This window comes from Sinocyclocheilus grahami, unplaced genomic scaffold (assembly GCF_001515645.1).
Source record: "Sinocyclocheilus grahami isolate Dianchi unplaced genomic scaffold, SAMN03320097.WGS_v1.1 scaffold861.1, whole genome shotgun sequence".
NCBI classification, from domain to species: domain Eukaryota; kingdom Metazoa; phylum Chordata; class Actinopteri; order Cypriniformes; family Cyprinidae; genus Sinocyclocheilus; species Sinocyclocheilus grahami.
Window position 1 is genome coordinate 245,453 of NW_015506040.1, and position 17,665 is coordinate 263,117.

General features: G+C 35.9%; 1 protein-coding gene across 4 annotated transcripts in view; it reads right to left on the reverse strand.

Annotated features, from left to right (window-relative positions):
• LOC107563198 (paired box protein Pax-6-like) overlaps positions 1-15,819 on the reverse strand; it is a 22,434-nt gene extending 6,615 nt beyond the window's left edge. The window contains exons 1-8 of one of the 4 annotated variants that reach the window (XM_016248006.1): positions 15,679-15,819; positions 13,014-13,154; positions 8,708-8,778; positions 8,477-8,530; positions 5,434-5,564; positions 5,139-5,177; positions 4,834-5,049; positions 4,433-4,598 (exon numbers count right to left, since the gene is read on the reverse strand). In XM_016248006.1, coding sequence (XP_016103492.1) covers positions 4,433-4,598; positions 4,834-5,049; positions 5,139-5,177; positions 5,434-5,564; positions 8,477-8,489 — 565 coding nt within the window. In that variant the 5' untranslated portion in view covers positions 8,490-8,530; positions 8,708-8,778; positions 13,014-13,154; positions 15,679-15,819. Of the gene's footprint in view, positions 1-4,432; positions 4,599-4,833; positions 5,050-5,138; positions 5,178-5,433; positions 5,565-8,476; positions 8,531-8,707; positions 8,779-13,013; positions 13,155-13,316; positions 13,499-15,678 lie in introns of those variants that run through there. The other 3 variants (XM_016248002.1, XM_016248003.1, XM_016248004.1) reach the window with 3 other exon arrangements.
• Positions 15,820-17,665: the final 1,846 nt, after the last annotated feature.

Here is a 17,665-nt window from a genome sequence, read left to right on the forward strand (position 1 = left end):
AGTAGTTTCGCTTTCACAACGAAACACAGCATCACACACGGCGGCGGCGGCGGCCTAGAGTGAGCGGCGGCGGCAGCCTAGAGTGAGCAGAGGCCGGGGGCTAGAGTGAGGAACAGCCGGGGGGCTAGAGTGAGCACAGGTGGTGGGCTTGAGAACGGCGCGGCAGGCGGATTCGACGAAGGAGGCTGGCGGCAACCACATGTGATGACCCCGGGCTGGAAAGAGAAAGGAAAAATTTAAATCGCATCATATGACCCCTTTAATCGCGATTAATCGCATCCAAAATAAAAGTTTTTGTTAACGTAATATATGAGTATGTACTGTGTATATTTATTATGTATATATAAATACAAACACATGCATGTATATATATAACAAAGACATGTTATGTTTATATATTAAATATATTTATATATAATATAAAATATAATAATATAAATGTATATATGTAAATATTTTCAAAATGTATACTTAATGTGTGTGTATTTATATATACATAATAAACACAGTACACACACATATATTATGTTAACAAAAACTTTTATTTTGAATGTGATTAATCACGATTAATCGTTTGACAGCACTACTTTATAATATAATTTGTCTTTGTTGTGAATACGCCTGTAGATTCAGGGCAGGAATTGTCAGCATTATCTGCATAGTTCCGTAACAAAGTGCCAAAAGAAACACATTGAATCATCCTCAAGCTCCCTTGGATGTTTTCATACGCAGCACATATAATGTATAGGCATTCTTAGTGCTATTCACCGTATGGGTGTCCAGGGACCTATTGAGGTGACCACCAACACTTGAATAGAGAGCTGCTTTTCTGCATGACACAATACCACCAGAAGAATGAGGGGAACCATTAAACTGTGCAGACAGAGATGGGCAGCCAGGCCTTTTTCGTCAGGCTCAAATTCTCCCGAGGGCACAATTGGAAAGGAACAACAAAAAGAGAGGCGTGCAGTGCTCAGCATTGTATAACACAAGGATCTAGTCAACAGAGCTTTCAGTTCAGTATGTTAACCTCTACACACCACTGTCATTAATCAAAGAACCCAGGCCGGGCCTGTTAAACGCCAGTTAGGATTTATACGTTCAACAGGAGATGACCATTGAAAGACCTTTGCTTGCTTTAGCACGGGATAGAGAAGTCTCTCCAATCAGAACAAGTGCATTCCATGCTGTTTCACCTGCAGTGACTATCTGGTTAAAATGGAAGCTTGTTTCCGCCACAGAATATAAAAATGTAAAAGATAATTGTGATATTATCTCACAATTCTAACCTCTATCTTAGAATGTCTAAGATATAAACTCGCTATTGCAAGTCCATTTCTGAGAAAAAATGTCAGCTCACAATTCTGACATTTTCATACAACCATGAGTTTGTATCTCGCATTTCTGACTGTATAACACAACTGGGAGTTTATATCACACATTTCTGACTTTATAACTCACAGTTGCGAGTTTATATCTCGCAATCCTGTCAAAAAAAGTCCGAATTGCGAGATATAAACTTAAAAAGTTAACATACAATGGAGAAAAAAAATAATAATTACTCACAATCGTAATTTCAAACCAGTGCTATTTTTCTATCATTGACACTATTAATAGATTTATTAATATTTTGAATCAGTTTTTATTTTTAGATTGTCTGTTTTCTTTTTTTAATTTTAAAGTTTTAGTAATTTTGTTGTTTTGTTTTTTAGTAGGTTTTGTGTGTGTGTGTGTGTGCATGTTTATGTGGTTTATGAGGACACAAATTTGTATAATAACATGAGTATGACATAGGTATTACAACGAGAAGGTGATTTATGAGGACATTTTCGGTGTCTCCGTAATTCAAAAGGCTTATAAAGTTTTTTGAAAATCTAAAAATGCAGAAAGTTTCCTGTGAGGGGTAGGTTTATAGAATAGAAAATCAATAGAAAATACGGTTTGTACAGTATAAAAATCATTACGCCTATGGAGAGTCCCCATAAACCATAAAAACAAACCTGTGTCTGTCTGTCTGTCTGTCTGTCTGTGTCTGTCTTTCTGTGTGTGTGTGTGTGTGTAATAATTGATTTTATTTCAGTTAACTTTTATTTTATTTCAAGTATCAAAAATGTGTTTTTGTCATTTTTAGTAGTTTGTGTTTGTTTATAATATTTTATTTCAGTTAACTTTTATTTCAAGTAACAAAAATTTGTTCAGTGTTTTCAGTTTTAGTTAACTATATAAAAACCTGTATGCTGTTATTTTTTTTAATTAATTTATTTTTGTATCTTTTTTTTTTTGGTTTGTTGTTCAGAGTTGGAGTCATTAAGCTCAATAACATAAATTTACAATAACAACATAATAATATAATTATAATATAAAAGCACAATAACAATTGTCCATACAGTATTACACACTATAAGTCTTTTGAACCTGTATGATAGGTCTTTAAAAGTCTAATTTGGAATGACAGGGTGAGTAATTTAAATTTAGGGGTGAACTATTTGCATTTAGTAAGTGATCATTTGCATTTTTTTTGTTAAATATTAATGTTCTAAGATAGTGTTTGTGATACTGTGAACATCCACACGAAGGATTCGGATACATCAACCTGATTAGAAACTAACTATTCATCAGCTAAACTTGTTTTCATTGTCTCCTCTAACCAAAAGTCTGTACATGTTCTCTCTCTCCCTCAAAGAAAGCAACCTCTAATGAGCAATTACAGAGAGACAGAGCTGTGCCTGTCACAAATTCTTGCATGTGACAGAAACATCTTTTGTCCCAGGACACGCAGTGCTTTTCTCTCACTCCCCATGGGGCGTAAATGATGTGGAGGGCAGTGGCAGGGGGAGGGGGCAGGTGGTAGCGCATGGACACCTCTGCCGAAAACTCTGTTCCTAGTCACGCAGATCCAAGAGCCAGACAGAAGCCGTATTGAAATGAGCGATTAATTAGCACTAACTCCTCAATTAACGAGTGGCCTTTTCCCATCTACGTTTGCCAGTGGCACGCTATTCTACATTTTGTGTATTAATCTAATGTGTCTCCAGATGGATTGACTTTTAGACCTAATGACTGCAAATTTATTTTTTAACATTTCACATATTTCAAACACTTTTTCAGTAGAAATAAATTAATACTATGAATTCATAATAAAATACAGTAACACTTTACAATAAGGTTCCATTTAGTTAATGTTAGTAAATGCATTAACTAACAAAGAGCTGTAAATTTCTTACAGTAATTATTCATCTGTTTTACCGTTATTTAAAAAATAAGACTGTTTGTTGTTAGTTCGTGTCAGCACGGGTCCATTAAATAATATTAACAGATACAACTTTTGATTTTAATAAAGTATGAGGAAATGTTGAAATTAACATTAAATAAGATTAATAAGTGCTTTAGAAGTATTTTTCATTGTTAGTTCATGTTAACTAATGTAGTTAACAGTTGTTAAATGAAAGCTTATTGTAAAGTGTTACTTAAAATACTATTATGCTAAATTAATAATAATGTATAATATAAACATCATTATACACTATATGTGAACCTGGATCACAAAACCAGTCGCTGGGGTATATTTGTAGCAATAGCCAAAAATACATTGTATGGGTCAAAATTATTGATTTTTCTTTTATGCCAAAAATCATTAGGATATTAAGTAAAGATCATGTTTCATGAAAATATTTTGTAAATGTCCTACCGTAAATATATCAAAACTTAATTTTTAATTAGTAATATGCATTGCTAAGAACTTCATTTGGACAACTTTAAATGCGATTTTCTCAGTATTTAGATTTTTATTTTTTTTTGCACCCTCAGATTCCAGATATTCAAATTATTGTATCTCGGCCAAATATTATCCTATCCTAACAAACCATACATCAATGGGAAGCTTATATATTCAGCTTTCAGATGATAAATTGAACTATATGACTGGTTTTGTGGTCCAGGGTCACATATATAGATATACTGTATATATGTTATTAAACTATTAGTAATAAGTTTAATATACATTATACTTTCATTTTTCAATTTTTAATTAGTAATAATAGTTTCATATATATTACAATTTATTATATTGAATATTGCCATAAAAATTCAGTATAAATATTATAGTAGAATATGGGATAGTAAAAACAATACAAATAATTAATATTTGTATGATAAATACTGATGCTGTTATTGTTGTTGTTGTTATTATTATCAAAACTATTTAGAATATTAAAATGTATATTAATAATCATTAATTTATTTATTTATTCTTAATTAATTATTTTTTTTATTTGTTGTTTATTTTTTTGCCGTTTTTATTTATTATTTATTTATTTATTTATTTTTGATGTACTTGCTTTGTTGTTGCTGTTCCTTTTTGTTGTTTATGTGTTATTGTTATTCCAACTCAGCTGCTGACAGTGATGCTCTTATTGCTTTTAGACTGTCTCACCTTGATTTGGTTGTCCTGGCACGGACGTACCAGGGTACCATCCCGGGCGAGTCCCCCATGTGCCGGTCTGCCCGTTGAGCATTCTCAGCTTGTCGTACATGCCATCTGCACCCATCTGTTGCTTTTCGCTAGCCAGGTTGCGTAGGACTCGATTTATCGACGACACCTAAAAGGTATAAAGCAGACCGTCACTCAACTGCTGTGTGTTTCAGCCTTAAAGAGGCATATTATTTCACTGTAGCTCTCTCCGTGAATGTTATTTGTATTTATAATCCGGTATATTCTTTCAATATGGATAAATGTAAAAGTGTATCTATTTATCTAAATTGCAAGCACAACTTTTTTTATTGACGTAAGAAGTGCAGAGTGACGTTTGCAAATGAAGCGTTATTTGCACTTACGCTCGGTATGTTATCGCTGGTGCACACCCCGTCAGACAGCAGCCTGTCCCGAATTTCCCAGGCAAAGATCGAGGGACACTCCCTCTTGTACTGCGCTATTTTGCTGACCACTTCAGGCGTCGCTACCCTCGGTTTGCTGCCTCCGATGGCTCGTGGTCGGATGGAGCCGGTCTCATAATATCTCCCCAAAATCTTGCTCACACACCCATTGGACACCTGAATGGACAGCAATATACACAATTCACATACATTATTTAAAACTAAATTGAAATAATGTAATGTACTTCAAACGGTTATACGCTTACGTTCTTATTGTCCAGTTGGACTTTTGCATCATCATGGGTCTATGAACACAGAAAATATGCCTTAAAATTGCTAGGATGATTTCATTACGTTTCGGGTCACACTTTACGTTAGTGTTTGTTTGTTTGCTGCGCAATACAACTGAATAGCACATTCTTTGAATGCATAATGTGTGATCCATTTTATTTAGCTGCACTACTTGATTGAAAGTGACCGTGATTTTGACTTGTAACTAAGTGTTATTATTCCACTAGCACCTATGAAGTTTGTGGATGTACAAATGGGCTTCACGGTCACCTGCAAAATCCTGGAGATGTCGCAGGGTCGCGCTCCACTGTGAGCGAGTTCGACGATCTTCTGTCTGGTGGAGTCCGGTAACGGTCTGCCGTTCACAAACACCCCGCCGAGCTGGTTGACGCCACTGTGACCTGTGGCACATGGAGACATAACAAATTGGCTCGTCTTTCCACTCGAAAACATTGCCTCAATAGGTGTCCCATTGTCCAGAATAAAGCTCCACTTCTTGGAGCTTTTCTTTGATCAGCGTTACTGACAAACCGAGTCAGATAAGACTGAAAAAGTGTATTTTTACATCACAATGTCCATGTTATATAATAAATCAACAACAGTGAAATAACAACTAAATAATTGCTCATTAAATACATTTTGCTGCTTACACAAATAAGTGTGACAAACAAAGTAAACTTGCATTTTTTAAATGAATAATAAAGAGCCTCTAAATTTAAAATATCTTAAATATACAATGGAAAAAGTAAAAATGTGCATTTGTTAAGCTATCTGATCTGACCTTTAAAAATTCCCTGGTGATTCAGTCATGTGATATATTTTGTGTGACCAACAAAGGAAAATTTTTTCAATTAATAATCAACTTTATCTGACCATCGTTAATAATCCAAAACAAGTTTTGCATTTGTTAAACCAACAGTTTTGAAAGCTGTTACACAAGTCGTTGTGCCCTGTAAATCAACATTTGAATGTCGGCTGGAATCAATCGACGCACACAACCGACTGATGAAATGAACATCTCCATTCAAGTGAACTGAAATTTCATAATCAAACTGTCCTCAAGAGAACAGCTTTCCGCAAGACCGTGCACCAGTGTTTGGAAACTCTCGTTCACACCAGACAATCAAATCCCCAATAAATAAGCACCCGTCGGCATTCAAGTACAACAGCCAGTCTGAAAGAGTCCAAGCATACGACAGTGATGCTTTTCATCAAAACAGCAATGTGTGAAATAACTACATATTAAAGCAAAACAGGACCCGCAAAGCTCAGAAGAATATGAAAAGCGCATACCAGTTCAGTGTATTTTTGATGCGATGTGAAAGTCCAGTGAAAAGTCAATTCAAAGCGAGCAAAAAAAACTCCCTACGAAAAGCCTCCCCGGAGTGTGTGTGTGCTCTAGCTCTCTGCTCCTCTCTCGTCTGACTGCAGGAGCCCGAGCTCCTAAGCAATAAATAAGCTCCAAATATAGAAGAAGAAGAGGGGGGAAAATATGATGAGACTCTCTGACATTTGTCTTTAAAATAAAGCTAGCTGCATGTCAAGTTTGAGCTTAATTTCTGGAAATAGGCGGAGGTCGCCTCGGATCATGCATGGAAGGCTCATTGAAAAGATCAGCTGAAGTACTTGTGGCAGGACTGTCACTTTATATGACACTGCTCTGCTTTTGAAAAACGCATCGTCACGACAAATAGTAGCATGATAAAACGACCCTTTCTGTCTGCATTTGGATATCAGACAAAATTGGATCCTGCTCTTGTTGCCTTCAAGGGAGGCTTCGTTTTATTGCTAGCTATAGGGGCAATGCACAGGCAAGAGGACAGAGGCGTGCATATTTCTAAACATATTAAAACTGACAAAGCTTCTCTTTTTTTCAGTCCGTCGTACTGTTTGTAACAAACCCCACATCTGCTACAGTCCTGTTGTGGGAAATGCACCATTGAAAAGAGCCTCTAAATTTGAAATATCTTCCATTTAAAGTGTGGGGGGAGGGGGGGGGGGGGGGGGGGTGAGTGAAACTGTGCAGCTCTGAGCCTTTGAAACTCATTGGTTTTTCAGGCATGTCATGAATAAAGCCTATTCAGTTAAAAAACTCAATTTTAAATACCACATCCAACTGGACTAATTTGAATGAACCTGATTTATTTAAGCACTGATACTGCACAACAAACATGTGGTAATCGGTCCAAATCCAGTGGAATAATCCACTGTCATCCTCTCACTCTTCAGTAATTCCTGGATTAGATGGATTTAATAGACTCTTGAACGTATACGAAGGCGTGCATGTTTATCAAATGAATCCATTTGATTGATGTCACCATCACAGAGAAACATGACCAGGCCTGTCATTTCACAGTTCAAAGGTTAAGTCTTAATAATCATATAATTCCCCATGGTGTAGGACTGTAGACCTGGCCTGGTGGCAGTCATAATGAGACTTGTATTTTATTGCTCCCCTACTAATAGGGAAACATATGTTGTGAATTTCGAACATTAATGCTAAATATCCAGGCCAAATTGGAGATTTAAAACAAAATAATTTGGTGCATGCATTTAAATGTGATATGTGTTTTTACATTTAATTACATATATTTTAAAATATCCTGCCTCATTCCTCACTGTATCTTTCTATATATTTTATTATTCACTATTTGAGTTCTGTTTTATATTTCCATATGACTGACCAGTCTATAATTACATTACATAATCACAAAGAAATCGTTCCAGAAGCATTTATCATATGTCAGATCCTAAGGCAAGAGACAAATGCATAAACTAAGTGATGTTGTGCCGTTTACAGAATAACATAACTCTCTTTCCCCCCCTCAAGCAAGCACGGAAAATCCTGAAATCAAATCCTGCAATCATCAAACTATTTCGTGTGTCCCTTTTCGTGCACTAGCTGTTTCGGCACTGTCAAGTCCTCTGTAGAAGTTGGCAACTATTTTCTGCATTAATCCAGCCAGAGCTGCATTTGTTACCAACTCAAGCAGAAATAAACATCTCCTCCCCCATCAGCATTTCATTTATTTATGCTTGACATATATGTAAAATGCAGTTTGCATCCGTATAGCTTTTCTTTTAATTATCGACACGAAGTAATAATAAAAAAAAGTGTTGGAATTTTCTGTAAGGATTTTAACGCCTCACAATTTTACCATAATTCAAACGTTCGCATGTTTTGTCAAATATTTAATTCCCGTCAGAAATGCAATGCAATTCAAATGTAATCGTAGATGAAAATAAAACAATCCGCCATTGAATAAACAGCTATCTTTATTAATAAGAAAATACACATAAGAATTGCACTTACTGTTTTGCATCATGGACGCCACTCCTGATTCCCACGTGGGTTGGTTATGGTATTCTATTTATGACAAAGAAAATAAATAGGGTTAGTTGTGAAATCCACATTTTTTTTTATTGCAGTTTTGCAACAATTGCGGCGTTGCATATATGTCCGATGCATCTCTACGCATAAAGGAGTCAAGTGATGTATTTGATAATAATCCTTTCTAGGTGAATTTCAGCGTTAAAAACTTGCCTGGTAACAGAGTTGACTGTCCGATTAAAACAATTTAGCCCTTCATTTGCGTCTGACTATTTAGATCATTCCTAGGATAGAGCAAAAGAGTAATATTAGAATGATTTGTATTCAGTCCTATTTTAAATGCATACAAAGCCTATTTGATTTATTTTTAATATAGGTACTTTATAGGCTACGCAGTCTTTTGCACCTGTCATTTGTTTAGTTTTGGCACATAAAATAGAAAAACTTAACCTGCGCTATTAAATATAAAAGGATAGAATAGAGAATAGAATAGTTTTAGCGTCTCAATATCTTGGTGGTCTGTAAAACAAATGTTCCTCTTTAGATCTTCCCGTCAAAAGTGTACAGTGACACACGCTGTCTACTTCGCATCAGTGCTCTGAAAAGTGAAGGGGGTGAGAGGATCCTAACAAAGCCTGCTGGAGCTCAACAATGCGCCTCTTTTACCTTCTATACCCAAACCCAGCCAGCACAACTCGGCCTCTGCAACTAGCAACACAACCTCCCACCAAACGCACCAATACTTGCCCGAATACAAAGAGCCGAGGGCGCCCTGCCCCCCAGACGACCATCCACACACACACACACACACAACATCCACTGTCACTTTCCTGACGGCCATGACCCCGGTGCCCGAACCCCAATGCGTGTTTCTGTTTGGGGAAATAGAAAAGTAATTTCGCGTTATAAATATCTGGAGGTGTTTGTGTAACGGGTGTGGGTTGTTAGGGGTTGTAAAAGGATGCAACAGCCCAGTAGGGTGCTCAATTGGAAAAAACAATTGCAATAAAGGATCTATTCAGTGACATTGCTAAAAAGGGGCCCAGGGAAGGAAAGTCTTTCGTTTCATTTTCTCTCCCGACGCTGAAATAACAAAACCGGTGTGTCCGTTTCCATTCGCTCTCTTCCCAAGACTGAAGAACTAGTGCCTGATAAAATGTTCATTTGACATGTAAAACTAAGTTTGATCAACTTTAACTTATCAGTACATTTAAATAATTGTAATAAGCATTCGCCTATTTTACACTTAAATTAAGTGTTCTAAAGTTTTTTACCCCCTGCAACATTTTGTTGATTTTTTTTTTTCTCCACTTTCCTGACGGCCATGACCCCGGTGCCCGAACCCCAATGCGTGTTTCTGTTTGGGGAAATAGAAAAGTAATTTCGCGTTATAAATATCTGGAGGTGTTTGTGTAACGGGTGTGGGTTGTTAGGGGTTGTAAAAGGATGCAACAGCCCAGTAGGGTGCTCAATTGGAAAAAACAATTGCAATAAAGGATCTATTCAGTGACATTGCTAAAAAGGGGCCCAGGGAAGGAAAGTCTTTCGTTTCATTTTCTCTCCCGACGCTGAAATAACAAAACCGGTGTGTCCGTTTCCATTCGCTCTCTTCCCAAGACTGAAGAACTAATGCCTGATAAAATGTTCATTTGACATGTAAAACTAAGTTTGATCAACTTTAACTTATCAGTACATTTAAATAATTGTAATAAGCATTAGCCTATTTTACACTTAAATTAAGTGTTCTAAAGTTTTTTTCCCCCTGCAACATTTTGTTGATTTTTTTTTTTCTCCAAATTTTATTTACATTAATCTCTTACATTTTCTTAATTTACAACGATATAGAAACTTTTTACTACTTACACATGCAATTTAAATATTTTTGCGTAATTTTCTGATTTTAAAATTAATTCATTTTTAAATACATATGTCATATGCCTTCATCAATGTTGATATAGTCGTATCTATAAAAAATAAGTAAATAAAATGAATATAACAAGACTCATTAAAAAAAAAAAAAAGTTTCGTGAAATAGAAACAACCCGCTATTCAAAACACCTTTAAAACCTAATGTACCGATTAAATCTCTTAATCACAGTAAAATGTTAATTGTTTTGCGCTCTTTTAATACGCATAGACTCTGCGTGTTCCCGTTAATGATTGATCTAACGTCGTATTGGAGACTGTTGTTGTTGTTTATGAGGTTAACTAGGATCTCATCTGCATTTCTTTCGTTTGTGTAATCCTTAACTACAATTGCTTTAATTAAACATGCGTATTCAGGAAACAGTGTTCTTCATAAACATCATTCACATGCAGACATGCATCTGGATGTGTACAAAAGCGCAGTGGGAAGTTTTGAAGGATCTGACATTAACATGCCCTAATCATCTTATACTGCCATCGATGGGGAAATCTTTTGTTATTTGGAGCTACATTTATTTAGTCAATGTTTATGAGGACTTGAGCGTCCCAATGCCATAGAAAAACAAAGTACATTTAGTAGAATAAGCAGGCCTGGTGAATATATGCTGGATGCTAAAATAAACGAGTCCGCTGTTATGGTTTAAAGAATTTTAAGTCAATAAAATTTTGTGAATTACTAAATCATTTTATTTAATTAATTGCATTCGGACAATATATTGATGTTTATTTTTAGGCTACATATTTAACATAGAAGTGACACGCTTTAGTCTTGACGGTGCATTTGTCCAATAGCACTGAACTATATTATCTGGACTATTTTTAAAAATCGTAAACTCTATATATTATATATTCTTAAAATGCAAAGACTAACAAACAAGCAGGTCCTCGCGAGATTCAGGCAAATATTTAAGAAGGCGCTCGGCTGATGAATCAAACTGACATCTTTCCTCAACGGGTCATTGCATTCCCGTGCTCCGCAAAATATTAAAAATAAAAAAACACTGTTCCTAAGTTTGATCAACTTTAACTTATCAGTACATTTAAATAATTGTAATAAGCATTAGCCTATTTTACACTTAAATTAAGTGTTCTAAAGTTTTTTTCCCCCTGCAACATTTTGTTGATTTTTTTTTTTCTCCAAATTTTATTTACATTAATCTCTTACATTTTCTTAATTTACAACGATATAGAAACTTTTTACTACTTACACATGCAATTTAAATATTTTTGCGTAATTTTCTGATTTTAAAATTAATTCATTTTTAAATACATATGTCATATGCCTTCATCAATGTTGATATAGTCGTATCTATAAAAAATAAGTAAATAAAATGAATATAACAAGACTCATTAAAAAAAAAAAAAAGTTTCGTGAAATAGAAACAACCCGCTATTCAAAACACCTTTAAAACCTAATGTACCGATTAAATCTCTTAATCACAGTAAAATGTTAATTGTTTTGCGCTCTTTTAATACGCATAGACTCTGCGTGTTCCCGTTAATGATTGATCTAACGTCGTATTGGAGACTGTTGTTGTTGTTTATGAGGTTAACTAGGATCTCATCTGCATTTCTTTCGTTTGTGTAATCCTTAACTACAATTGCTTTAATTAAACATGCGTATTCAGGAAACAGTGTTCTTCATAAACATCATTCACATGCAGACATGCATCTGGATGTGTACAAAAGCGCAGTGGGAAGTTTTGAAGGATCTGACATTAACATGCCCTAATCATCTTATACTGCCATCGATGGGGAAATCTTTTGTTATTTGGAGCTACATTTATTTAGTCAATGTTTATGAGGACTTGAGCGTCCCAATGCCATAGAAAAACAAAGTACATTTAGTAGAATAAGCAGGCCTGGTGAATATATGCTGGATGCTAAAATAAACGAGTCCGCTGTTATGGTTTAAAGAATTTTAAGTCAATAAAATTTTGTGAATTACTAAATCATTTTATTTAATTAATTGCATTCGGACAATATATTGATGTTTATTTTTAGGCTACATATTTAACATAGAAGTGACACGCTTTAGTCTTGACGGGGCATTTGTCCAATAGCACTGAACTATATTATCTGGACTATTTTTAAAAATCGTAAACTCTATATATTATATATTCTTAAAATGCAAAGACTAACAAACAAGCAGGTCCTCGCGAGATTCAGGCAAATCTTTAAGAAGGCGCTCGGCTGATGAATCAAACTGACATCTTTCCTCAACGGGTCATTGCATTCCCGTGCTCCGCAAAATATTAAAAATAAAAAAACACTGTTCGGGCCTAATGTGACTTCTAACACTTTCCTCTCATAGATACAATGTGTACTATCCACATACAGCAGTGGCTTCTGTCTAAAAAAGTAGACAGAAACAAATAGGCTACAGCAGAATCTGAGAGCGCAGCTTTATTTCGTTTTTGAGTAAGCATATAAACTATTAATAAGGCGAGCACGTTTTTATTTAATCACTCGGCAACACCACTGATAGTAAACCTAATATCAATAATAAATAATAAAAATGTGGTGGATCACTTCAATAAAATTCTGGATCCCATACTAACAACTAACTTTTCGTTTTAACACGCGCACTCACCTTTTTGAGGCATTCTGCTCCACCGCCTGAGCCCTTCCGAGCCAACTGGTGAAACAGGGAAATAAACAATTTGTCTCCGATAGTAAGTTCTTCTCAGAATATATGTTTTTTCCAGCGTTCCTCTGTCTGGAAGGAAATTCCCTGCGAAGGAGACACAGATTGACAGTGAGCGGAGATGTCAGGACTGCTCAGGGAGTGAGGAGGGTGTGTGTGTGCTCGCATGTGAAGTGAGTGAGTGAGAGAGAGAGAGAGAGTGAGAAAGTCAAGGCTCACGCAGTGAGAGAAAGACAGAGCTGAACACACCTATGCTGATTGGTGATAGTACTGATGTATTTAGTCTGTCTGTTCCCGCTTGCAGCGCTTTACCGGCCCATTAGAGAAGCACTGACCCTCTGCCATCACAGAACAGAAAACAGGCCACTTTTGAACCAACTAATCAGTCCGCGCATGCAAATGATGAGCGCCCCCTCTCAAACTCACTCAATATTGCTTTATATGGTGCTGGATTACTTCAATCTGTTTCTGTGAGATGCACTGCTTATATCTCACCACTGGGCTTGAGCTCACTCAGAATTGTGTGTGTGTGTGTGTGTGTGTGTGTGCGCGCGCGCGTTTTTGTGACAAATGAGGACATAAATTTGTATAATGACAAAGGTATGACATAGGTATTACAAGGAGAAGGTGACTTTTGAGGACATTACCCCATGGCCCCACTTTTCAACACACTTATAAATCACACAGAATGGAGTGTATTGAAAATCTGAAATAGCAGAAAGTTTCCTGTAAGGGGTAGGTTTAGGGGTAGGGTTGGTGTAGGGCAATAGAATATACGGTCTGTACAGTATAAAAACCATTACGCCTATGGGATGTCCCCACTTTTCACAAAAACAAACCTGTGTGTGTGTGTGTGTGTGTGTGTGTGTGTGTTTCTCTCTTTTATCTTATGTGTTTTCTCATTACAATTGGCTCTCAAAAGTGTGAATATGCAGGTCACGGTTTAAAGTACGTTAGTGTTTACATAAGCAGCTATTGAATAATACAGTTCTATTTGAATTAGCCTATATTTAAAAAATAACTGTATCGATGTTATTGTTACTTACTATACATTGTATAAAAAAAATTAAAGATTTTTCGAAGTTATAAAAATAAAAGACCATTTTTCTTTTTTTTTTCTCAATTTTAGCGTTTAATTCAATTTGTTAGGCTACTTGCCGTTTATCGCGTCCCTGACTGTGTCACAAAAAGGAGAAAAACGACACTGCCAAGGAGTAAACTCAAGCCTCAGTGGAAACGGATAATAAACGGCTCTGTCCCTTTTCAGGCCCTGCAGAGTTTCTGTTTTACTCCTCCAAATGTTTCCACAATTAGCTCTTCTAATCTTTGTTTTGGTCTTTTCCGATTATACTCAATAATCCGCTTTAAAATTATTCATTTTTGAATGTAGGCTACTCTGTTTTTTTTTAGTATTATTCGAAAGTGACAAAGACACTGCACTGCATACTAACCCAGTTTTATTGTTCCAAATGGTCGACAAATAGAATGCCCTAAACTTTGTAATTGTGCCCTGGCTGTTGATTCCTCCTTTAGATAACTTGTAAATCCTCTCCGTGTTAATGAGGTGTATTTAGGTTGTGGTCTAATTCAGGGGGCATCACCCTCCAGGCCATACAACCCCAGCGCATCACACGGACCCTGAGATAGCAATTTTACACGCAAAGCTATTAGCCCAATTGGGATTAGTAACTGCTAAAACGAAGTCTGAAAAGTAATCCCTAATCTCGTAGCTGTTTCGCTCTTGGGTAAAGTGGTCACTGGAACCACTTTTTAGAAAAGGAGAACGTGGGGCCTGGCGTCATTCTTCAGGAGAACACGAATAAAAGAGTGAAAAAATATAAATCAGTATAGACACAGGCTAAAGTTCTGCGGCCAAAGTTTACTTGCCACCAATTTCCATTTTTACTTCATCTTTTTCATGTAATACTTATTTAAATGATTGATTTTTTTATAAGTTTTGATGATAATTTGTTTAACATTAAAAAGGCTCGTTTAACATTCAATTATAATAGGCTAGAAAAACACCAAATATAACATAATTATTTTAATTATTAGTAGTAGTGTTAAGCAAATTAGTCATTTAAATCGCTTTGAGAAAATGGAGGCAATTTTTACATTTCTACGTTTCTTCTTTAACTTAATCACATTATAATGTGCGTTTCAGTCAAAGCAAAAACTGTTCTTTAGAGCGGAAGATGTTTTTACTCTAATAAAAATATATTTTAAAAAAATTCAAAATGCATTTTGAAGTGATGTAATGTGTGTACTGTAGCTGTCTGTACCTGCATTAATGAATTGACGCGATTCATTCAATTGCATGGAAATGTAGCTCACTAAAATAACCATTCCATATGCAAACATTATAGTCTTGTCCAAATCCGTCAACTAGTTCCACTGAGCCAATCTGAATATTTTGTGAATACATTAATGTATATCGTTGGTTTGTGATATATTATCATGCAGCGTTTCAAATAAGACATTCATAGTGAAATCGCAATCATAGATTAAAATTTTAGACGCAACCAAACGTATTTTCCTAATGAAGACAGACCGTGCATTTCCTTTTTTGAGGACGGAGGGGGAAAACATGCAATATTTGATCTTAACTTACCGGGATATTTCTGATTTCTGATCAATATCCTGCTGTTTCAAGCCCTTGCGATTGAATGAATTAAAACGATCTCATGAGTCCAGATTGTGTGTCACGTTTGAATCCCGTTCGGAGTGGAAATATCAGTGAGAATGAAAAAAACGGTGTAACCCTCACTCACTGTAAACTTTCTCTTAATATCAGCCACAGCTCGCCACCGATTGGTCAGATGACGCGCAACGTCACGCTGGAAAATAGTTCTCATACAGCCATGCATGCAGCACATCATGGGGAACTCCATGCGCTCACATTAGCGAGACCTGGCATGATTAATGCCCTACATTTCCAGTGAAGAATTAGCAGTGTTATGCTTCTGTTTTAAATAATGTGTTTCCTAAAGAAGACATGCTTCTGGGCTTTTCTTTGATACAAAATGTTAAGCGATTGCAATTTTTAACATATGAAATACTCAATTTAAAAATGGATAATAAATAGTAATTTGATATTAACGTAACCTAAAATATAATAGTATAATGATAATGAAGAATATGAATAAAATATATTTCAAATGCACTAACAAATATATTGATTTAAAAAAGAAAGAAAATAATAAAAAGAGTTATGTATTCTGTTTTGCTGATTAAGAACATCACATATTTTTCCATATGCACAACAAGGCTTATTGAAAATAATTAGCTTTGCTACAATAATTTCAGAAATGCATGTTTTGACTATTTTGAATACCCTGTAGGCCTGTCAATATTTGAAGGAAAAAGAAGTCCAGGCTGTTTTTATTTAAAAAAAACGTGACATTTTTAAACGTTATTTTTCCAGTGTTTCTTTTTGATCCCAGGTTGCTATCCGTCTGTTAAGCAAATATTGGCCAAGGCGTCACGGAGATCTTATTTACCCTACTCATTCAGGTGGAAAATCAAATGGTTAACCGGTACAACAGCACGTTTAGTGAAAGTGTTTGTTTCCACATAGCTGGTTGTGTGTGGTTTTCTTTAGTGTCCATCACTCCTGCTCTTTACGACTATTTCTGGACTATTTTGTCCTGAATGGAGAGCTGTTGCGCATTTAACTATATTTATGCAGTTAAAAGACAGAAGCTCAGAGCCCGTTAAAATATGGAATAAAGGTGAAGAAACAGAGTATTTACTTCATATGACGTGTCTACAGATGTCACTTGTCCATAGTGCGTAAATGCGCAACAGTTCCGCGGTGTGTCTCACAGGAAATGAATGGGTTGTGTTGGTTCTTTAGGACGTATGGAGCAGGTATGGGGCGCACGAGCATCATTCAGACCTTTGTTTGACGTAACCACAATTAAGGACCACAGAAACCGTGCAACGCTGCAGGGTTCTCCAGGTGATCGCTGGAAACCGCACGGCTTATCATGCTGTCAATAAAAGAAGACGCTGCGCAGCGGCCGGGCCAGGTGCCTCCGTTCCCTGCTCCACGACGCCCCACTCTCAAGAACCCGACCAGGCGTGAAGGAAAATCTGTTCAACCGGCCTCGCAGCATCATCTCTCCCTCTCTCTCTCTCTCTCTACACACACACACATACATATATTACTCTATAGCAACAATAACACGTTTTTATGTAAGGTAGTGTTATAGTTTCAATAATAAGTTTGATATGTGCAGACAAGATGTTTGTGATTATATTTAATTTAACATTTAAGATTTTTGTTTACATTATTTTTTATCAGATTTTTTCCTTATGTAGAACACCCTTTATTTTTCCTGCACTAGGAAACGTTTTGCTGACAAATGTGAGTGTAAATGAGTCCAAGATCAAAATAAAACTTTTTTTTGCGACATTTGTGCCTAGTTCTTGAAAATGTAGATCATTTTTATATTTATGTTGGTTTAATACGTTCTTAACGTTTTCTAAAAATGAACGACACTGAAAATTGCTAATCACGTGAAAAGTAGCATAATACTTTCCTTGCAATCTTTACAATATTTAGAATGTAAACTTCATACGTATTTCAATAAAGT